This window comes from Centroberyx gerrardi, chromosome 8, assembly GCF_048128805.1.
Source record: "Centroberyx gerrardi isolate f3 chromosome 8, fCenGer3.hap1.cur.20231027, whole genome shotgun sequence".
Classification (NCBI taxonomy): Eukaryota; Metazoa; Chordata; class Actinopteri; order Beryciformes; family Berycidae; genus Centroberyx; species Centroberyx gerrardi.
In genome coordinates this window covers 1,594,886-1,618,882 of record NC_136004.1, presented here as the reverse complement: position 1 = coordinate 1,618,882, position 23,997 = coordinate 1,594,886, and the positions used below count along the sequence as shown (strand labels likewise).

The window sequence follows — 23,997 nt, the reverse complement described above, 5'->3', positions numbered from 1 at the left end:
CTCCTGCTCTTCAAGAACCACCTGACACGTCTCTGGAAAATGATCCCAAAGAAATTAACTTATTTATGATGTGTTCTGGCCTTTCTTTCTTTACTAGATTTCTTAACTCCTTGCTTTTACTGAATCTTACCTTGTACTGATATATTACAGCTGCCCTCTGTGGACCGGGGCTCTCTAAATATCCACCTGTTATAAACTAGTGTTCCAGTTCAAAGATGATTGTGTTTTTTCTAATCACTGGATTGGTCTTCTTCAAATGTCTTGTAATGCTTGATACTCCTGAGAATGTTTCACCCATATAAAATGGAACATGTAGAATGAAACGTATTTTGAAATAAATAAATTAAATAAGTCTTATTTGTCATCATGGCTGCCAGTTCAACACAGACTTCTTACTTCCCTTCTCGTATTCTTTAGGAAGGTTTTGTCTTCAAGTAATCTTACATTCTTAGTAGATCAATTAGAATATATAGAAAACAGTCACATCAGAAAGGCACTAAGTGGCGACCTAGTACTTCCCAGACTTAGGACTAATTATTTAAAATCCACAGTGTGCTATAGAGCCATATTTAACTGGAATAAGCTGCCAGTATCCACCAGGCTGGCAAAGAATAATTACACTTTCAAAAAGGCACTCAAGAGTGAACTGATGAAACTGACCATGTAAACTTTGATTTTATTTAATTGTTATAATTGTTATTTTTTCTCTGTTTCTATTTTTTTTTTTTCACTGGATTTAGTTTAAATTAATTTTTCCTTTTATTATTATTATCATTATTATTATTATTATTATTATTATTATTATTGTCTTAAGTATTCTCTTATCTTATTATTGATTATTTGTATTGTGTTACTTTTTATGAGGACCCCAGGAAGACTAGCTGTCATTAATTTGCCAGCTAATGGGGATCCTAATAAAACAATAAACAAACAATAAAACGTTCATAACCTTTATAATCCTAAAAATTGAATTACAGTTAAACAATACATAGTATCTTGGTGATTAATATAGTGAAAAATCAATGAAGTAAGGTATAAACTTTACTGATGTATATTAAAAAAGGTGTAGATATAAATGGTACCTAGGTGGCAGTGTGGTACCATGGAAATGAGGGGCTTCTAGGGAGTCCCCTGTGGAATCTAAATTTTACCATTTACTAAGATAAAAATAAATGAATTTGTAACATATACATGATAATATTGATTAAACAACTCAGAATATATGACTAAACATTTTAGTATATAATTCACAGTGCTTTAGAAGTCACTGAAGATACAAACTGGGAAGATAGATTAACAATCCCAGTAAATCAGGGAGTGAGTTTGTTTTTTTTATGGTAGAACCAGGGAGAGGAAGACAGTCAAGGATAACAAAGACTCTTGTAATCTGATATGAAATGTATTTCAGTCTTTATCTTGATAAATGTCCAAGTTCAGTTTATTAAAACACAGTCCTGATGAAAAACCCTCTTCTTTAATTTGCATAAGTGTTTGTGTGTCTTTCTGACAGGTCTTGTTTGCAAGTAGTTAGATAAGCTGCTGTAAATTGTCTTTAGGAATGTGTGTGAAATAATTCAATTGAGCTGAAATATTCTTTTACTACGTGATCACTGTAGCCTATTGAATTCAGATAGCGATACAGTGTAGAAGCTAACATCAAGATGCACAAGTTATTCTTTCATAGCAAAACAAAATACAGCTATACATCGCAAAGTTAGCATAAGAATGTATCGTTTATTATATTTCTCCATCAAATGTTATCCTGATCAAAACTCCACTGTGGGAGCCTTGCTGCTAATTCACTGCATTTACTTTTTGTATACCTTGCTGCTAATTTTAATGCATCTACTTTTGTGTGTATTTACTTAATTTTTTTTATACTTTTTTGAAACTTTTTAAAGATATTTTTAGATATATAATCCTATATTTTTAGTAGTCAGGATTGTTTAACTGTATGTTCTGTATGTGCACTGTTTGGTCTGGGAGGAACGGCATGTCGTTCTAATGTATGCGATTACTGAGGAATGACAATAAAGGAAATCTTGAAATCTTGAACTCTGGCACCGCCCACAATGTATCAATCCATCAACTACGATGATGGCAGTGTGAACACACGTTTAGAATGATTTTGTAATGAGTTTAAAGGCCCAATCAATCAAATGTAAACAAAAGAAGAGTTACACCAATAGAAACCCAAAACACAACATTTGAAACAATTTTCCCATTCTCATATTGGCCAGCAGTGCCTGAGATAAAAGCACCAGCAGTATTCAACAGTGGTTGTAGATATTGATGTAAAATTTCCATAGCTATATTTTGAGTTGTAATGGGTATACCGAAATAAAAAGGTTAAAAAATCACAGATTGGGTCTAAAAAGTTTGCAATAATATATTTTCAGCACAAAATTTCCAGAAGTAGGCTTTTGAATGCTAATTTTTCAAAATTTTCTCCTGGGGCAGCACGTCCTCTGACCCCAGTGTCTTTGGGGTTTTGTCACCTTTTTCACCCCTGATGTGTTTGCATCCCTGATCCTGTTTCAGATTTTGCATTGGTGGTATCCACAGCAATGAGTAAGGGGAGAAGGCCTGTCGTATTTGCCCCTATTATACAGTCCCGCACGCCTGCACCCTTGCAAACTCACGTAATCACGCTGAGCATTTAACAGAAGAAATATGGAATGCCAATTAGCATCAGCAGGTGGCAGTATCACACAGAAACAAATGATTTGAAGTCTATGACTAGTATTTGCAGTATTAGTAGCAGTAGTAGTTGCAGTAGCAGTGGAAGATGTTGAAGTAGTACTTGCAGTAAGTAGTAGTAGCAGTACTAGTTGCAGTAGTTTTGGTGGTAGGAGCATCAGTAGCACATTTTGTAGTAGTAGTAGTCGTAGTGATAGTAGGAGGTGTCTAGGTCAGGGGTCTTCAACCTTTTTCAGCCCAAGGACCCCTTGGTCGATAGAGAAACAGAGCAGGGACCCCCTAGATTTAAAAAAAAAAAAATTGTGTTGCATTTTAAGCCTGGCCTATAATAACATATTTATAATCCCTTATTAACCTATTTATATACTCAGTTATTATGCTTACGGTTGCTAAAACGTTTATACATAATTATTATTGATGATGATGATGATTATTATTATCATTATTATTATTATAGATTGAGGCTTATACTTTTTTTTTTTTTTTTTACAATGAAACATTTAGCTTAACTTTAGCTTCAGGATGACACAGGCCTACCTCAGTGAGATGACTGGCCCTGGTGAGTGGCACACAACTTGTCTATTCTGGGGGAGATGGAGGTTGTCAGGCAGAGCATCACATCATCCTCAGGCTGCAGTCTTGAACGGTATTTACTGTAATGCAAACACCTCCGCCAATTTTAGTTTCTTGATTAATTGCACCCTCACATCAGATGCCATTTCACCAATTCGCCGAGCAATCGTTGTGTCTGACAACGGGATAGTCTTCAGTTTATTTACATATTCATCATTCCCAAACATTGTCTTGCACATATCACCGGCTGCGGGCAATATCAAATCTTCTGCAATTGTATGTTTTTTTACATTGAGCAATGCGAAGAGAAACTTGATATGAGGCTTTCAAAGCAAGCTCTCCAACTTTCGCTGATTTTCTCATCATTCTGTTGGCATTGGAGAGAGCTCAGACGAGCCTGAAAGTATTCCAGTGTTTTATCTTGCAAGTGGCCGTGATTCTTCTCCAAGTGTCGCTGCAGCTTTGATGGCTTTCGTTTGAGAGCGCTGCCGAACAAACAACACACACCGGCAATTCCATCCCTTCGGTTTCTTTGAAGGTAAATCCAAACTTTAGGTAGGTTTCAGAATATTTTCGGGACTTCTCTCTTTTGCGTTTACCCTCTGCCGCTGGGGCAGCCCCATCACCTGTGGTCTTGGACGAGGTGGAAGGAGTAACGGTAGGATCCCGAGCTCGAGGCCAAGTTACTGTTACAAAACGATCCATTCTACTTCACATATTAACCTAGTAGTAGGCTAGTTATTAATTATTTTAGCACCGAACTGCGTTTTAGCCAACACTTAGCTTGCTAGCAAGCCAGCAAATTAGCTAGTGGCTAAAATAAACGTACCTACGGAGAAATATCGCCGGTTACCAGTCTCGCTTTGCCAGATTTGCCAGAAGGTTACATGTCCCACAATGACAAGTGAAGAGGTACGTAGCAAGTTTACTAGGCCTAGTTGAAAACGTTTACTCGCTCGCTTAATCATTTCCGCCATTACTCTGGCCGAATTTGACAACAAGCTTTAGGAAAGAGGTGAAAACAACAACACAGCTGAACCGCGTGTGTGGCTATTTGTTTATATCATTACGTCTCACGGAAATCTCCACGTAGCACACGTTAGTTTCAGGATTCGTTACAGGGTCTGAAATCGCTTATTGCAGGTTTAAGGTAGACGGGAGAAAGGTGTGAAGGTAAATATGTTGCAAAATGCGAGAGCTTGTAGACTTGATGTGAGAACTTGTAAAATATGATGTGAGAACTTGAAGAAAAAAACTGAATGTGAAGTCACAGAAAAAATATTCACAGATGTGTAGATTGATTGATTATTATTATGTAGGCCTATTTAGGCTATATTATTGTTTATGATGGTTGATTTCTGATTGGTAAGATAAATTACTATAACGTTGGCTGTTTATGCCAGTATATGTGAAGATGTAACGGTACCATATTGTCCTTCTTATGTTAATTGTATATTAATGGGGTAGAACATTCTGTCACTTTTTGTTTCCCAACTAAAAGTCTTTTTACATGTATTTTGTCATAAAGGTGCTTCTTAACCATAAAAGATTTTGGGTGTTCCTGCTACTGTTCTGCTAAATGTGTCTGTTAGAGAAGGTGGACAAGGCATAGTTAATAACATCGATGGAGATCGATGGATTTGTATCCATAGCCCATTATCTGACACAAGTAGGCTAATTAAAAACTTGGCTTACTAATATCAATAGAGATCAATATGATTGCATCCCTAGTAACGTAGCCTACACCAAAACCCATCGCTTGACTCACCACTACATTGCTAAGCTTAATGGAAAGGCTATATATATATATATTGATATTTTGGTAGTATTAATATTGATTCTGGATCTGGTGGATGGGTCAGGTTAATAAAGCATGCTTAATTGCATTTATAATCTAACCAGACTTGTAAATTACTTATTCTAGTCCTGTTCACTCTTTGTCTAAGACTCTTACCATAGACTTAGTAACACTTGAGTAAGAGAGTATATTTTTTATGTAGGCCTACTCATGCTCTATGTTCATTGATGCACCTCAGTAGTTAAATATCAGTACCTTCCTCTAGGGCCTGTACTTTAGAAACTTGAAATGAGGATGATTTTGTTGGTGTCAGTGGAATGCTATTACTTTAGGTCATAAACTGAATAGATCGCTCGCAAGTAACTTTCAATGACAGCACTGAACATCATTCACTGCCCCTTACTGCTGTCAGTTGTTGGTGGATTCACAGCACTTGAAGAGACTATCTTGGTGGATTGATATTCAATTCATACCTTCTGGTGACGTTATCTTAAAGTCCAAAAAAGTAAATAATAATAATAATAATAATAAAATTAGGCTACATTAGGATGTAACACAGTGAACAGCTAGCAGCCAAAGCAACACATCATTGACTGGTAAAGGTGCCAAGCCTTAATCACTCTAATCTTCTATTTTGAGATAATTTTTAATCATAATATTAAATAGTAAATATTACAGACATGTAACCTGTCAGTTTACAATACTCTAAATCAGCTGTCATATAGTTTATTATACCCAAAGTTGTTAGTACTGTTCCCATAGAAAACAATGGATTCAAATGGACCGCTTGGAACTACCGGGAGTTACATGAACCACGTGACCGTCATGTGACCGTGTAGCGTTTTTGACCATCCGTTGACGCAACTCTTTCTCTCAATGGCTCTGGACGTCCTGAGGACAGCACATGGAGCAGAGCAAAAGAGCGCTTCGTCTTCCGATTTCTGATTGGTACACCACTCCACCCCACCCCTCCACGCCCCTCCCCCGCGGGGAGGGGGGGCGCTCTCTCACAGCTATTTTTTCTGTGACTTCACATTCAGTTTTTTTCTTCAAGTTCTCACATCGTATTTTACAAGTTCTCACATCAAGTCTACAAGCTCTCGCATTTTGCAACATATTTACCTTCACACCTTTCTCCCGTCTACCTTAAACCTGCAATAAGCGATTTCAGACCCTGTAACGAATCCTGAAACTAACGTGTGCTACGTGGAGATTTCCGTGAGACGTAATGATATAAACAAATAGCCACACACGCGGTTCAGCTGTGTTGTTGTTTTCACCTCTTTCCTAAAGCTTGTTGTCAAATTCGGCCAGAGTAATGGCGGAAATGATTAAGCGAGCGAGTAAACGTTTTCAACTAGGCCTAGTAAACTTGCTACGTACCTCTTCACTTGTCATTGTGGGACATGTAACCTTCTGGCAAATCTGGCAAAGCGAGACTGGTAACCGGCGATATTTCTCCGTAGGTACGTTTATTTTAGCCACTAGCTAATTTGCTGGCTTGCTAGCAAGCTAAGTGTTGGCTAAAACGCAGTTCGGTGCTAAAATAATTAATAACTAGCCTACTACTAGGTTAATATGTGAAGTAGAATGGATCGTTTTGTAACAGTAACTTGGCCTCGAGCTCGGGATCCTACCGTTACTCCTTCCACCTCGTCCAAGACCACAGGTGATGGGGCTGCCCCAGCGGCAGAGGGTAAACGCAAAAGAGAGAAGTCCCGAAAATATTCTGAAACCTACCTAAAGTTTGGATTTACCTTCAAAGAAACCGAAGGGATGGAATTGCCGGTGTGTGTTGTTTGTTCGGCAGCGCTCTCAAACGAAAGCCATCAAAGCTGCAGCGACACTTGGAGAAGAATCACGGCCACTTGCAAGATAAAACACTGGAATACTTTCAGGCTCGTCTGAGCTCTCTCCAATGCCAACAGAATGATGAGAAAATCAGCGAAAGTTGGAGAGCTTGCTTTGAAAGCCTCATATCAAGTTTCTCTTCGCATTGCTCAATGTAAAAAAACATACAATTGCAGAAGATTTGATATTGCCCGCAGCCGGTGATATGTGCAAGACAATGTTTGGGAATGATGAATATGTAAATAAACTGAAGACTATCCCGTTGTCAGACACAACGATTGCTCGGCGAATTGGTGAAATGGCATCTGATGTGAGGGTGCAATTAATCAAGAAACTAAAATTGGCGGAGGTGTTTGCATTACAGTAAATACCGTTCAAGACTGCAGCCTGAGGATGATGTGATGCTCTGCCTGACAACCTCCATCTCCCCCAGAATAGACAAGTTGTGTGCCACTCACCAGGGCCAGTCATCTCACTGAGGTAGGCCTGTGTCATCCTGAAGCTAAAGTTAAGCTAAATGTTTCATTGTAAAAAAAAAAAAAAAAAGTATAAGCCTCAATCTATAATAATAATAATGATAATAATAATCATCATCATCATCAATAATAATTATGTATAAACGTTTTAGCAACCGTAAGCATAATAACTGAGTATATAAATAGGTTAATAAGGGATTATAAATATGTTATTATAGGCCAGGCTTAAAATGCAACACAATTTTTTTTTTTTTAAATCTAGGGGGTCCCTGCTCTGTTTCTCTATCGACCAAGGGGTCCTTGGGCTGAAAAAGGTTGAAGACCCCTGACCTAGACACCTCCTACTATCACTACGACTACTACTACTACAAAATGTGCTACTGATGCTCCTACCACCAAAACTACTGCAACTAGTACTGCTACTACTACTTACTGCAAGTACTACTTCAACATCTTCCACTGCTACTGCAACTACTACTGCTACTAATACTGCAAATACTAGTCATAGACTTCAAATCATTTGTTTCTGTGTGATACTGCCACCTGCTGATGCTAATTGGCATTCCATATTTCTTCTGTTAAATGCTCAGCGTGATTACGTGAGTTTGCAAGGGTGCAGGCGTGCGGGACTGTATAATAGGGGCAAATACGACAGGCCTTCTCCCCTTACTCATTGCTGTGGATACCACCAATGCAAAATCTGAAACAGGATCAGGGATGCAAACACATCAGGGGTGAAAAAGGTGACAAAACCCCAAAGACACTGGGGTCAGAGGACGTGCTGCCCCAGGAGAAAATTTTGAAAAATTAGCATTCAAAAGCCTACTTCTGGAAATTTTGTGCTGAAAATATATTATTGCAAACTTTTTAGACCCAATCTGTGATTTTTTAACCTTTTTATTTCGGTATACCCATTACAACTCAAAATATAGCTATGGAAATTTTACATCAATATCTACAACCACTGTTGAATACTGCTGGTGCTTTTATCTCAGGCACTGCTGGCCAATATGAGAATGGGAAAATTGTTTCAAATGTTGTGTTTTGGGTTTCTATTGGTGTAACTCTTCTTTTGTTTACATTTGATTGATTGGGCCTTTAAACTCATTACAAAATCATTCTAAACGTGTGTTCACACTGCCATCATCGTAGTTGATGGATTGATACATTGTGGGCGGTGCCAGAGTTCAAGATTTCAAGATTTCCTTTATTGTCATTCCTCAGTAATCGCATACATTAGAACGACATGCCGTTCCTCCCAGACCAAACAGTGCACATACAGAACATACAGTTAAACAATCCTGACTACTAAAAATATAGGATTATATATCTAAAAATATCTTTAAAAAGTTTCAAAAAAGTATAAAAAAAATTAAGTAAATACACACAAAAGTAGATGCATTAAAATTAGCAGCAAGGTATACAAAAAGTAAATGCAGTGAATTAGCAGCAAGGCTCCCACAGTGGAGTTTTGATCAGGATAACATTTGATGGAGAAATATAATAAACGATACATTCTTATGCTAACTTTGCGATGTATAGCTGTATTTTGTTTTGCTATGAAAGAATAACTTGTGCATCTTGATGTTAGCTTCTACACTGTATCGCTATCTGAATTCAATAGGCTACAGTGATCACGTAGTAAAAGAATATTTCAGCTCAATTGAATTATTTCACACACATTCCTAAAGACAATTTACAGCAGCTTATCTAACTACTTGCAAACAAGACCTGTCAGAAAGACACACAAACACTTATGCAAATTAAAGAAGAGGGTTTTTCATCAGGACTGTGTTTTAATAAACTGAACTTGGACATTTATCAAGATAAAGACTGAAATACATTTCATATCAGATTACAAGAGTCTTTGTTATCCTTGACTGTCTTCCTCTCCCTGGTTCTACCATAAAAAAAACAAACTCACTCCCTGATTTACTGGGATTGTTAATCTATCTTCCCAGTTTGTATCTTCAGTGACTTCTAAAGCACTGTGAATTATATACTAAAATGTTTAGTCATATATTCTGAGTTGTTTAATCAATATTATCATGTATATGTTACAAATTCATTTATTTTTATCTTAGTAAATGGTAAAATTTAGATTCCACAGGGGACTCCCTAGAAGCCCCTCATTTCCATGGTACCACACTGCCACCTAGGTACCATTTATATCTACACCTTTTTTAATATACATCAGTAAAGTTTATACCTTACTTCATTGATTTTTCACTATATTAATCACCAAGATACTATGTATTGTTTAACTGTAATTCAATTTTTAGGATTATAAAGGTTATGAACGTTTTATTGTTTGTTTATTGTTTTATTAGGATCCCCATTAGCTGGCAAATTAATGACAGCTAGTCTTCCTGGGGTCCTCATAAAAAGTAACACAATACAAATAATCAATAATAAGATAAGAGAATACTTAAGACAACAATAATAATAATAATAATAATAATGATAATAATAATAAATATAACCTCCTGCCCCTGGCTCCTGGCTCAGCTCGTTCCACACACCAGTCTGCTATCAGCTTGTTTCCAGTCTGCTCACCTGCTGTTCATCATCTCATCAGCCACAGTATATCTACCCCGGCTCTTCATCCACTCATCGCCAGATTGTTGACTCAGTTCCCTCTGTTAGTCACCTTTTAGCCGTTTAGTCTGTTTGCAGTCCCGTCCTGCATTTTACCTACTCACTCTTGCCTCTTTGTCCAGATCCCGTCCTGACTCCTGCCGCCTGCTCCAGCTCTGGAAACCTGTCAGCCCTTCGTCCAGTCTGCCGCCTTGTCAGTCTGCTGTCAAGCCTGGACTCCTCCACTCCCCAGGCCAGCCTCGTCCTCTTACCCTACCCTCAAATAAATCTTTATTTGAACTGTCCTGCTGCCTCCTCGTGTTGTGTCTCTGCCTTATAGTCCGCCAACCTTAAACCTGTGACATTCTTATTTTAACAGGGATATGATCCTGGACATAAAAAGCTACTCCCCTGCCATGTTTGTTTCTATCCCTTCTCAATATCTTATAACCATACACTGTCAGTTCATCATCCTCAAAAGATGGATCCAAGTGTGTCTCTGACAAGGCTGGCCTTGTCTCCCCTCTCACGGGCAGCTTTCAGCTTGGGCAAGAGTTCTCTCCTCTGTTGCACAGCCTCTGAAAAGTCTTCATTTATGTAAATGTTTGTGCCCTTCAGCCAGTAGGCTATTCTGCTGAAGAATGTAGTTTGTAGTCAAAGATTAGACAATGAAGGTATTTTATATTCATGTAATCAATGTTTTATGCAATCCATAATTGTTTGTTCACAGGTTTCATGACAACAGTAATTGATTGAATATGTGAAATACAAGCGCGTTATTCTTCAAGTCTTTATCATTACATAGTAACGAAAAGTAGGATAGATAAAAGAGATACAAAGTCCCCTATATCTCTCTTTCTGATCTATGGTGGATCCCTTCTCTAAAGAAAGATATTAATTAGTAAACAAGGCATGAGCTGAAAAACCCTGCGAAGTGTCTTCTCGCACCACCAAAGCACAACTTGAAATTCTAAACCATAAAGTTATTCCTCCTCTATTTTGCTAAATGCCAAAGCTAAATGCTAATGCAAAGATGGCAGTAAAAAGCTGCTTAAAAGGCAAAGAAAAACACCAAGACCATCAACAAGTCAAGACCTTAGCTGAGAACTAAAATTTTTCGCAATGTCGGTTGCTCGGTGGGTCACTTTGCTCACCACTTTTGGTCACGTGGGTGAAAGTGTGCCACAGGGAGTTAGATTGCAGACTCAATCGGGAGACCTGAAATGCAATGTCTCGGGGCTGTTAGACTCTTACTCTTGTTCTATTCTGCTTTATTGCAAACCGCTTTGCGCGAAGTCTGAGCCTCGCCTTTTAATAGTTAATTGAAAAGTATCATTGCAAGGCCTGTGAAGATTGTTTTCAAAGCTATTCAAGAATGAGATTATTTTATTCTGTTAATTAGAAAAAGTTAGGAGTCAGAAGCTCCATTTCAACTCTCTCATCTGACCAACTGCATCAGACCGCAGCCTGTCATATACTTGCACAATAGTACAAGAATACTTTCATCCTGCTAAGAGGGCGCGTATCGACAGCTGGAACAGCCAGTCGCTTAACCTCAACGTGGAAGAGCCATCGGTCAGACTCACTGATGTTCCATCGCTTGCCATTGCCAGGCAACCTGACTTCGCCAAGTTCATCTCTCCAACCTCGGTGATCTCTCGGAGGAACGGCCATCCTACCAAAATAAGTAGGCTTTGAAAAATCTTCCATGTCTTTCTGCTGAGAGCTGACGCAAGAGTGTTGATAAATTGGTACATGGCTCAATAGGAAAGTTAGTATAAACTAGTTTATCCCTTATAACGTTCCGCCTCGTTTCTCTGGTTTCACTGACCCCAAACTTCCATAACTTCATTTACTGTTGCCAATTATTGTTCCTAATTTTCATGTCATTATTCAGCGCCTGAGTTCAGTATGTTGTTCTGGTTTTATCATAATGCCATTTGCATTATTTGTCCACATTTCATTCATCTCACTGATCATACTAATTTGTCTAGTAGGTAGTTCAATAAATATTCCCATTAATTGCAGTCATTCTGTTTTGCAGAGAAAAGTAATCTCTGAACTGAAAAGAGCTCACAATTCTCAGATTAATTACTGATTATCATAACCAAGTAAGAATCAATTTTCTTTCCTCGAAAGAGGTTGTCCCCCCAAGAGTGTAAAGTAATATCCAAAGAGCAAATATACTGTTGTTGTCAATGTCTTAAAAAGGATGGATGGAATGGATGAAACATGTAGTAGATTTAGTATACAGTTTTAATATTCAATTTTAATATTCAATGACTACGATGCTTTCAACACATACATTAACATTATGCTAATAAGGCCCCGCACAGTTCTGCATATCTCTTTATTTTGAGGGTCCTCCAATTCCTCTTGCAATGTTGTCATTGGTTTCAGCAGCCTCCTTGAGCACCTGCATCACGAGCGCATTCCGCTTCCTTGTCTCCTCCATTCTCATTGGGTTAGCTTCAGGTAGATTCTGATGGGAAATACAACAAGAAGCAAATAAATTGAATGAATAACTGTGTTGAACCAAGCACAGAACACCTACTTGCTTTCATGTGTTGAACAGTGGTTTCTCAAGCAAATCATGGAGCTTATTTCCATAAAGTGCAACATTTTTAAATTAAACATGAGGTATATTTCAGTTGTGGAAATATACATGGTTCTGTGGCTGTATGCAGAATTATGTATTGGCCAATGCATTTCCTGTACATAGGTGACTTAGCTAAAACTTTTTTAGTGTTCTCATTTACCTGCACACTTTGAATTCTGTGGTAGTATACAGTGGCAGGCCAGGAAGTTAACATTGTTCAAAAAGGAGGTGCATCTGTCATGTCATCTTGCAACAAGCCTTTTTATTAATGCAGGGTTCTACAGTAAGCTTTTTGCCAGGGAGCACTGGCGCTCCTAAATTGAAAAAAATGGGAGCACACAGCAAAATCTAGGAGCACAAACTGGTTATGAATGTCTGTGTCCCCGTCTGTCTGCCGCTCAAACTCTAACAACCAGGTTACTTTTTTGGAGTCTGCTGTCTTCCCAATCATTGCACAGAGCAAATACTCTTTGGGCCACAGCTGGCAACGGTTTGAGCTTTTAATGGTACGATTATGTTGTGAGGAAAAATCACGGTTTCAAGGTTTTATGATTATTATGCGGTAATGACAGGGAAAATCAAATGAGCATTTTATAATTACAGGATTTATTGTATTTTTCACATTTCTTCTGGTTCTGCAAAAAAAAAAAAAAAACATACTCCATATTGAAACCACATTTAAATACAGTGGAAAAAAGTATGTAGCCTAGTTGCCTTTTAGAATTCACAATAGTTGCCATTTGAAAGTGAAATAATACAGTAACTGCCTTTTGAAGACAAACAACAAAAAAACATATTAGACTTATTGTAATAGGTTAGTCTTTTACACCTGATACAGATGCAAACAGGAAGTAAATAATCGCTCCAAACAGGTGATTCAGCCCGTGAATGGAAGACACCCTGCTGACTACTTTGTTTGGACTAGATTACAGCCTTTTTGGTGAGCTTTTATGAAATGTAATGATCGGCGCTACTTGCTGTACTGATGTTGTCTTACGTTACACTGAAAAAACAACTCTCAACGCCGCTGCTTTGTTGATTGTAAGTGACAGTTTTATATTTAATCCCCTACCAGCTTTACATTTCAGTAAGCATCTTGCTGCCAAGTTAAACCTGTTTCAATTTGCTTTTATTTTTACTTTATCATGCAAGTCTTCTTCAACAAACCAAGGTAATTTTTTAGGAATCCAAAATGCTCCCACACTGCTGATTTAAGGCACTTTTGGTGGATAAAAAGCTGGGATGTTGTCTCCTCTCTGTTAGCTAATGTAGCCTCCACACAAACATGAACAGTGAAGTTTTGACAGGCGCAGTCTCGTGCGAACGTCAGGCTGCATTCAAGAACACAGAATCGCAGGCGGAGATACCGCAGCTTCTAAAATGCCTACGGTTATTAAACGTGGTGTTTTAAAGTGCGGCTACTAGTGAAATTGGTTAATCGCTGCATCCCTACGTAGGGCTGGGTGATATGGCAAAAATCTTTATCACAATATAAGAAAAATTTATCAGTCGATATCGATATATATCACAACATAAATTAATTTTTGTGAGGCGTAAAAATTACCTTTTGAATGAAAGCTGAAGATACCAATGTAATTTAGAGGCTTTTTTTTATTTTCAAAAAATACGGGGAGCTGAGACGACGTCTCTATGGGGGCCAATTTGTGACAGGATCTCAAATAGGATAATACAGCATCAAATATAGATATTTAAATAAATACAGTTATATTCATGTGGAAAAAATACTTAAGACACAAATAAATTACAGTTACACTTTATTCTCTGTACTTAAAAATAATTTATTTGTTTTATTTATTATTTAGCTCACAAATCACAGCTTTAATCCATTTATTCTTTTATTAATTTAATTTATCATTTTTAATATGTTCTTATTTTTATAATTTGCACTGAAATATTTAACTATTTAAATGGTGGGTTAGACTATTTTATTCAATCTTGGCACATATATATTCCTTTATCTACTTTTCTATTTTCCGATTTTCCTATTTAGCATTATCCTATTTAGTTATATCCTATTTAGTATTTTCCTTTCCTTCTATTTCCTATTTGATTGCTCCAACATTATAATGAGATGGGCGTGGCTAAAAGGCTCTGACTGCGGCCGCATTCCAAGCGGCTACCAGTTGAGCTGTGAAGGACACTGCACAAGCAAAATGACAAACTTTCACCAAGCTGCCAGAACTTCTAGGTAGCAGATAAACATGCTTTGTAGAGTCGTGTATAATTCAAAACACTGACATCTGTGTTCCCAGTAGGGATGCCGCGATCGATCGGCCAGCAATCGGAATCGGCCGATATTCAGTATAAATATGAGATGGGAGATTTCCGATAATGCTTTATAGTCGCCGATTGCAAAAACCGATCGATGACGCAAAACACGTGAGCCATGTGCGTTTGTTTACATAATGGTCTGCACTCCACGGGCTGGGCCGGGCCGCTCTCGTGGTCTGAGATATAACATCTTTTTTTTTTATATATATATATAATTGGGGTGATCGATACATATTCACATCTCAGTCAGCAGCAGCACAGCGTCTCCTCCTCTCCTCTGGCGCCGTGCGCACGCAGGCAGGTTGATAACCATGGATCCCGTGCATAATTCTGAACAGATTTCTGTCATTCAAATTTCTCCGCAAAGTCTGATTGTTAATTCCTTGTGTCAATTATGTTTTTATCACCAGTCAATCAAAGGTTACGATTTGAAATGTAAGTGTCGGGTTTTCGCTGCCTACGGCACCACACTCGCTTTGCAAGTCCTTTGCGAGAGGAAGTAGGTTATTCAGTAAGATCCCGCACGTAATTCTGAACAGATTTTTGTCATTCAAACAACTTGGAATTAGTTTACTTATAAACAGCCAATTTACTAAGAAAATTTTGGTTTTAAACCGGGCTCGGGCCCATAAATGCAGCCAATGGGACGGGCCCATGCCGGGCTCAGACAGGACGTGCACGGGCTCGGGTAGGGTCGGGCTTGTATTTTTGGGCCCGATCTAAGGTCTGGTCGAGACCCTAACAGCGGAGAGGCAACTGAAAAGTCTAATTTCTCTCTCTCTTAAGAACATTCACTTAGGCTATACAAAAACAAAGACTGAAACAGATATATATCTTCGGAGGGTGTCTCCATTTATTTAACTCGACTCAACAACACAGGCAAGTGGCAACAGTCTGAGTCTTGTGCTTCGGTTATCTCACTAAATCATGTTGGCTACCTAGAACACACATGGTTTTGTTTACATAATGATCAAGTAAATATTGAGGTAGAAAAAAAGAAAATGTGGATACTTTTTAACCAGGACTCAATTTGATGGATGAAATGTATGTAAAATGGAAACTGTTAGACCTATAATACTGCTATACCAGCTGCTATAACAAAACAAAAAAACTATCGGTATGGCCGATCGGTATCGGCAGATATGGCTCATAGACGATCGGCGATCGGCATCAAAAAACGTTATCGGGGCATCCCTAGTTCCCAGTGCCAGGATCTTCTCCCTGGGCAAGTTTTCCACTAAAATGTTGCCCTGCCGGGTGCAGTATAAGGTTGATTAGCTAGCTACCTGTTGGTTTGAACGTAGGAGTTGGGGGGCGGGGGGCCGAGAGAAGAGGAGCAGTTCACTTCACAGTTCCCACCCGTCCTGACAGTTGCCAACAGCTCCCAGCACTTGAGTCACTATCAGCTAACAGGTACATGTTACATATTTGATCTGGTAGGCTAACTTTTAATCATTTTATCATTGTTTAGACATTTGGTGAATACGATTTTGGTCGTGGTGGAATCGCTATAGTATTACGAAGGTGTAGCTAGCTACTAGGTTAACACAGGCTATGCAACATTGTTGATAGATATGCTTAGCGTAGCCTACTTAATATTGTAGGGAAATTGCTTGCTAACTCTAGCTAGGTTATTGATTTGTGTAACGCTACCCCACAAACGCCTGGATAGGTTGTATGTTATTGCCTGCTCAAAAGATGGATTCCTACCTATGATTTCTACAAGGGATGACAATTTTTGGTTCTTGGCACACCACCTGTCATCGACTCTCATTAACTCATAGAACTCTGAAGTGACATTGATGAGCGGTGCGCTTCAGACAAAGTTGAGAGAACAGGTCCAGCACTCACGGCGCTGAAAGTGCACCTTTTCCATAGGAAATCATGAAGAAACGCCAGCGCTTCTTTCACAGGTCTTTGGTGTAACCTACCAAGCAATGATTTCTATCGACCATTCTATCAAGCATGTGTTATGTTTATTAAGGGTCCCCCGATCGATTGGCCACCGATCGTTATCGGCCGATATTCATTCTAAATAGTTTGATCAGTGGTCTCTATAAAGGCCGATCAGAAGCGCCGATCAGATGACGCAAAACACGCGAGACAATTTCTCTACGCGCTGCTAAAATAGCTTCACCGGTCTGGCAGTTCTACCAGGTGTCTGAAAAAGACAATAAATTTGCAAAAATCTTAGGGAGAGACGAGTTGGGAAGAGATCCAAACAGAAGTAGTCTCTTTGTGCGGTCGGCCTCTCGCTCTCTCTCTCTGTCTCTCGCGCTCTCTCTCTCTCTGTGTGTGTGTGTGTGTGTGTGTGTGTCGCGCTCTCTCTCGCTCACTCTCTCTCTCTCGCTCGCTCACTCTCTCTCTCGCCAGACCCGTTTGTTCGCCTCCCATTGCACACGTGGGCGTGAGGGATATTTTTTTTTCCATGCCAAGAAGATGACCGGCTGAATTCACAAAAAGAAGAACTAAGGGTTATTAACGTTATTCGGAATACAGCTGGGTTTCCGAGACTAGCAGATTAGCTGTATATAGGCTACTGTAGGTGCTAGTCAGTATCCACTGAGTGGACTGAAAACGTTAATATTTACTTTTTAATTCTGACTCTGCATGTTTGCTCCCTCAATCCAGATTAATATTGAAAAATAGTTTTTATACAGTTTTTATAGTCTTTAAAGTTGGAGAAAATTGATAAAGGCCCTGTGTTTTCCGTCTATTGGAATTGATTTTTGTTGCCTCAGTAGGCCTATGTATAATTTATTGTTCTAACTTGGTGTGTTGTGCACATTTAGCTTTTATTCTAATTTTTATTTTATAAAATTTTATTTATTTTATTCCACAGGAAAGCTATATTTGTTAAGATCTAAGATGCTCCCAATAACCAAGCGTAGGCTGCTATGGTTTAAGTTGTGTCTCTAAGAGAGAGAGTGGAATATGTTGCACGTTGCCTGCCAATAAACAGTTGTCAATTCATGATACTTTCTCATCTCTTAATTTTAATACTTAATATAGGCAATGTTGTTAAGAATAGTTAAATAAATAAATAATGCTACACGATGAATAGAAGGCTTCAAATAGACCCCGTGATCGGGGATCGGTGATCGGTATCGGCCGATACTGCTTCCAGCGATCGGTGATCGCCCCCAAAAATCCTGATCGGAGCACCCTTACCTAAAACCAGGGTGCAATTTGCCGGGGGGATGGGGGGGATTTCCCCCCCTCTGCTTTTGATTTCCCCACCTCTGATCATGAAATGTAATCGCAGGTGGGGACAGGCTTTCCCCCACTCTCTGGCATGTTTTATTCTGTCAGTGAATTAAATAGGCTACATGTATTTCTCCAATATGACAGTACATGGCGCAAACAACTTCCAAAAAAAACCCTGCATGGATTATAGAAGGTGCGTTCTTTCCAGCTCATAAATTTGCAGAGCTGTGGATAAAAGAAGGGCGACCAAGTGTAAAAAGAAAAGGAGGTCCGTCATCAACACTAATTGTTTTGCTAAAAGAACGGTATGTGAGAAATCTTTCTTCCTTTCGTCAGCATCGCTGCTGTCCACAAACACGTGCTGACTGGCACACAGCTGGCATCACCTGCGGGCCAGACGCATAAAACTGTAGATTCAAGCCAAAGCAGCCACTGTATTACGCACAGCCATAGGCACCGGCACCGCTGTATATTTTGAGCCATAATGGCCCGATTGATCACACCAGTAGGTCTGATTTATTATCTGATGTGCGTTATTCCTATTCCCACGTTACTGTACGATATGGTGACAATATGTAAACCTATTTACTCCACTAGAATAGAAATCAGGCTTGTAAAAAAGGGATGTTAACGCACGCATGTATTACATTTAAGGCTCAAAATAAAATGTCACACAAATTCCCTCTTTTATATTATCCTTCTCTTTGCCACATAGCTATATCACACTCACTGGGAGCTGACACAAGCATGCATGAGTGTATGCATGCTTGCGTGGAGGTATGCAAGCATGCATACACGGCATTCTCCAACTCAGAATCTCTCTCTCTGTGGCTCATATATGACATACGTATATGGTCATATATGATATATATGGACATATATGGATAGAATTCGTTGGAGAACAATAACATGTGTATGATAGGGGTTTGCACTTGTATTTTTCATTTTCACGCCTCCTTGTGTAAAATATCACCCGGCAAAAATGCATTCCAAAAATATCTCCCCCTCTGTTTTTTTTTTACAAATCGCACCCTGCCTAAAACCATTTCTCTTTTTAAAATTTAGACTCACTTGCACTTACCCACATTAATGTTATCAACTGGAGTAAAATAGTCTAGAAATCAGATTTATCTCCCTCTATAGCCAAATGTATTTTCCCCAATACAATCTAACCTTGCCTTCGTCTCACCTGAGTGTTTGTCAAAAAACCTGGCAATTATTCATGTTTTTTGTTTTGTCTTTGTATATTTGGAGAACGGCAGGTTGATTGTACGTGACTCGTACAACAGATCTGGACCACTCGTAAATGTTGTTCGTACCTAAGAGAAAATTCTAAATACGAGAAAATTGGTGAATGTGGCAAGTTCTCTTAAATCGCTCATACGGCTAACGTTTGCTAACGCCAGTGTAGCAAGCACAGCACACTCACTGGGGGAGATCGTGAATCCTGATCCTGAATCACGACCTTTGACCATAAAGATGTGAACCATAAAGATGCTCCACTTCGTCTGTCAGCTCCTGTCTAAAGCCAGTCTTCACTCCTCCTCCATGTTGTGTCCCATGTTCTTTCAATAGCTAGCCTGACTATCTTTCCTGCCTGAAGAAGAACTAGGAGCGCCATGCACCGTACCTCCTCTGTGGGCGCGTATCGCCACCTGCTGGCAGAGCTGGGAACTGCCCCTCACATTTGTGGATCTTTTCTACAGATAGGCTCGGTACGAATTGGACGAAAATCGACAAATTAATACATGTAAGTCACAAATGTCACGTGGTCCACAAACAAACTTAAAGCAATCCACAAATGCGTAGAGATCATTTGACATGCATTTTTTTGCTCTGAAAATGTTTCAATTTCTACACATTTGTAAAACCTATACTATTTATTTGAAATTAAAATACATTTATTGATAATAAGTTATGCATGTTTGCAAATCATTCAATATTTTTGTGGATAAGATTTTACAAAACACAAGTGAAAAATACATGTTTGTGGATGGTGAAATATTTGAGGAACATGGTACACACATATAGCTTCTGTGGGTTACAGTTAATGAAGTTCAATAAAAACTTCCATACCTACGGGGCTGTTACTTTAGCCAGTTAGCAAGGCAAAATTAAATGTTCAGTTTTTTCCATTGTGCTTGTCGTGACGTTCGTGACGTCGTGAAGTAATGGCACTAATCGGGCCGATATTGTGTCTTTCGGCTGAGTTACCTTGATCAGCTCTTTCCTCCTTTCTTCTCCTGGAGAAATCATGGCCCACATCCCATATCCGACTCCCAGCACTACGACCATAGCAGTGGAGCTTAATATGGTCCGCAGGCCGCTCATCTTGGACTAAGAATACAGATTTTCAACCTGTACTTGCTCACATCAACTCACTGCAGGTAAAGCCCATAACGAACGCACTAGCTAGCCTGTGTTTGGTAACAGCGGTCACAGCAGCAATGCACTCTGGGATATTTCTCCAGTCAAAGATTTCAAAATAAAAGCCTCGCTCCACAGTCGCCTACTTGATCCAGCTGTAGACTCGCGGAATGCTGCGTTCCAGACAACTGGGAACTCGGAAACGTGTACATTGCTGTTGACGATGGTGGATGCAGTTGAAATCCCACTTCACAAGGCACACTTGTTGAGTTAAACAATTTAGACTGGGTAATATAGAAGTGTGATTCACCAAATATCATGCCCAACTTCATGAGCATTATAATATGACTGCTTTTATAATTATAATTGCTTGATTCATGAGAATCTTCTCTTACATGCATTATGTTATAGAAATAGGAAATTGCCCAATTAGTAGAAATGTCACTTTATCCTAGTTAGGATATATGTTCTTTTTAAATTAATATACATTTAGATGTAGGGTTGGGGTTAGTTAGTTAGTCACCTAACCTAGATGATTGCATTTGGTGTGATTGGAAAAACTGGAATTGGAAAATAATGACTCAGTAAACACTTTATTGTATGGGTTAGGGATATTAAAGCAGGGCTGAATATAGTTTGTAAAAAAAAATGCATCTTGTAGGCCAAACAACAATTATAGCTGCTGCGCAGCAGTGTCGGGGCCGGGCATTTTGAGGAGGAAGATGAAGAAGAAGAAGAAGAAGAGGAGAAAGAGGAAGAAGAGGAGGAGGAGGAGGAAGAAGAAGAGGAGGATGAATGAGAAATACATGAGGGTCCATCAGGAGAACTGCCCGGACCATAATTATCATTAAAACATCTTTGAAATCATGTGTCTCTAATCCACACAGCACAATGCCTGAGTAGGGATAAGCATATTTATTCTGCTTCACCTGGGGCTCGAACTCACAACCTTTGCCACCAATGGCAAGTTGTGATCAAGTCCAGCTACCTAAGAAGTGGGAAAATTAGAGGTAGCTTCACACTATGACTTAGCCAACCACCAGGGTGCTTGATAACAGCTGTCCATGCATTTACAGGCAGATTTCAAACTAGTGTCAAATATTCAGTATTCAAGACAAAATTCTGAGAATTTGCATACTTCGTCTAGACAACATAGAGAAGTCTGTAAGTTATTTTAACAAAGATTGATTGCTCCATAAGCCAAAAACTGATGTTTAAAGACACTCTATTTCCATTGACTGCAATAGTTTACATGAGGGCAGAATTCAAAATACTGTCAAAAATTCAGTTTTTGAGATAAAATTCTGAAATTTTACACACTTCATCTACCATGACAGCAAAATTTTGTAATTTATTTTCATGAACATTGGAGATTTATTTAGCGAGAATTTGCAGTAGCTGGTTACAGTACCGTTTACAGTAAAACATTTTGATGCACTGTGGGCTCAGCAGAGCTGCCCAGCCCCTAATTATAATTGTTAGACCATTAATAATAGACCAGTGATGTTTGGCAGGTTAATTTTTGTTTGGCTTTTATATGAGGCCAGCCTATATAATAATTGCTAGAAATAGGCTATAGAATTATAAATATTTTATAAAATTCGAAATTATATATTATTAATTTATAAAAGTAGGCTGATTCTGATTTTCATCTGTGTTGCTTTATAGCGTGGCCAGGGGCCTGTCTCATGAAGCGAGTTCAACAGGTCCTGATGTACTGTTTGATTACAGGCTACTGCACACTACATTACTGTAACAAACTCATGGAGATCTGGTGATATGTGATAGGATATGTAGCAGTTCTAGCAAGAGGTTCTTCAAAAAGCTAATGTAAAATCCTTTGATTTATGCATGCTTGAACAACACTTATTGTTTGTGTACTTTAAATAAAACGTTTATTTATTGTAGTTTAGATAAAACTACAATATCCATGCATCCTCGGCGCAGGCGCAAGGACGGCATTTCCGGGTAAGAGATGTAATATAAATAGGCTGGTTTACTGGTCAGACGTCGTCAGAGAATAGGAACCCAATGATTCCCATATGTCCAGTGGTCTCCTTCACCTATGGTAAGTATTGTTAAAAGCAAATGGAGTCTAAATTGCGTAGTTACAAGGGCGTATTGGTAAGGTTAACAGCAATACGTTGATGTTTATGACTTGTCCTTGGAGCTGCTCCTTTTAGCCTGCTGCTAACAGCTAGCTTAGCGTTACCCTGTGGGTCTGTTCTCCGCAGTGCCCAGCCGGCTTGGTGAAGATGCCAAAATGGCTACCGGCAACTACTTTGGATTTACCCATGGCGCTGCTGCCCAGTACAGGTAAGTAGGCTCTGCTACTCGACTACAACCTGCTCCATAACGTATTTGACAACTAAGTGAGCGTGTATGTGTCCTAGGTCCCACTGTATTTACTGACGATCTGCTTCCCACTGCTGCCATTGTTTCAGACTGGGGGAGGGGTCGATTAGCACTATGCTGCATAGTGCTAACCGCCCCTAACCTAGTCCTAGTGCAGGGGTATTCAAGTACAAGTCCAGTCACACAAATTTTCTACATAGCGAAGGTCTGGACAATATCTAACTACTGTCCATATTTTATGATTAATAGGCCTACATGGTTATTGTATTAAAACATTAAGTGAAACCAACTGGATGTAATTCAAAAAATTTTTTTCATGTGAATGTTTAATGCACTTTCGCGAGTCAATGTATAAGTCCAATTTTTAATTGTAGTAAGTAAATGGGCTTATAGTTTCTTTCTGAAATATAAGAACAAAGTGCACATTTTAGTCTTATCAAGAACAAGACTGGTTCTCTCTTCTGTACTAATGCATTCACTCATTAAAATAACCAAATCACATATTTTCTGGAGAATAGAGATCCAATAATGATGAAAATATAAATCATTTTAAACAAATGAAAAATTCCTAAATTTTACAGGCTCATAACAATTGCATATTGGGGCTTCAACACCGCCTCCCTCGAATATAAGTCCCTCTAATCTTTCCCTCTTCCTCCCTTTACTTTTCCATTCAGTGAGAGAAATAAGCCTTTTTGTTGTTTTGAACCTTGGCAAAAATGGAGTTAAGCGCAACCATCATCTTTGAACAGCATCAACTTTTCTCTGTCAACTTTTCTTGTTTGAACAAGCTATTTTGTCATCACTCGCTACTTTACATCTCCTCTCTGTCTCTCCCTGTCTCACAGCACAAAGTGTCTCTACTAGAGCAGCTGCCGCTCTCACTGTATGATTGGTTGTGCTGCACTGTCATTTACGTCAGCAATTTAGCTTATGAAATGCTCTGTGGTCCGTATATAGATCCATTGCTGGGTTCGTAACTCTGCTAGTTGGTCACTGTCCTAGACTGGATGTAGTAGCTAACATACTAATAAGTATTAGTGACTGGATATATTGGCAAATATAAACATTAGTAGTGAATATATTTTCGCTGTCTACTTTGCAAGAAATGTACAATGGCAGTGATGTCTTCCCATGCTATTTTTTGTTGTTGTGTCTGTTTTTTTTTTTTAGGCAGATGAGAATAATGGAAGATATTCGTG

General features: G+C 38.9%; 2 protein-coding genes across 3 annotated transcripts in view; one reads left to right on the top strand and one right to left on the bottom strand.

Moving 5' to 3' along the window:
- Nucleotides 1-12,213: 12,213 nt before the first annotated feature.
- On the bottom strand, nt 12,214-20,504 carry uqcc3 (ubiquinol-cytochrome c reductase complex assembly factor 3). Its single transcript, XM_071913396.2, has 2 exons — nt 20,288-20,504; nt 12,214-12,457 (listed from the first exon to the last, which is right to left on the bottom strand). The coding sequence occupies exons 1-2, from the start codon at nt 20,402-20,404 to the stop codon at nt 12,326-12,328; spliced, it is 249 nt and encodes an 82-aa protein (XP_071769497.1). The 5' UTR covers nt 20,405-20,504; the 3' UTR covers nt 12,214-12,325.
- A 1,901-nt stretch (nt 20,505-22,405) lies between these two features.
- Nucleotides 22,406-23,997, top strand: part of zfr (zinc finger RNA binding protein) — a 40,454-nt gene continuing 38,862 nt past the window's right edge. For both annotated transcript variants that reach the window (XR_013505070.1, XM_078285432.1), the window contains exons 1-2: nt 22,406-22,508; nt 22,675-22,756. Coding sequence is in view for 1 of the 2 variants with exons in the window: in XM_078285432.1 (XP_078141558.1) it covers nt 22,472-22,508; nt 22,675-22,756 (119 nt within the window). In the remaining variant the exon portion in view is untranslated. The remainder of the gene's footprint in view (nt 22,509-22,674; nt 22,757-23,997) is intronic.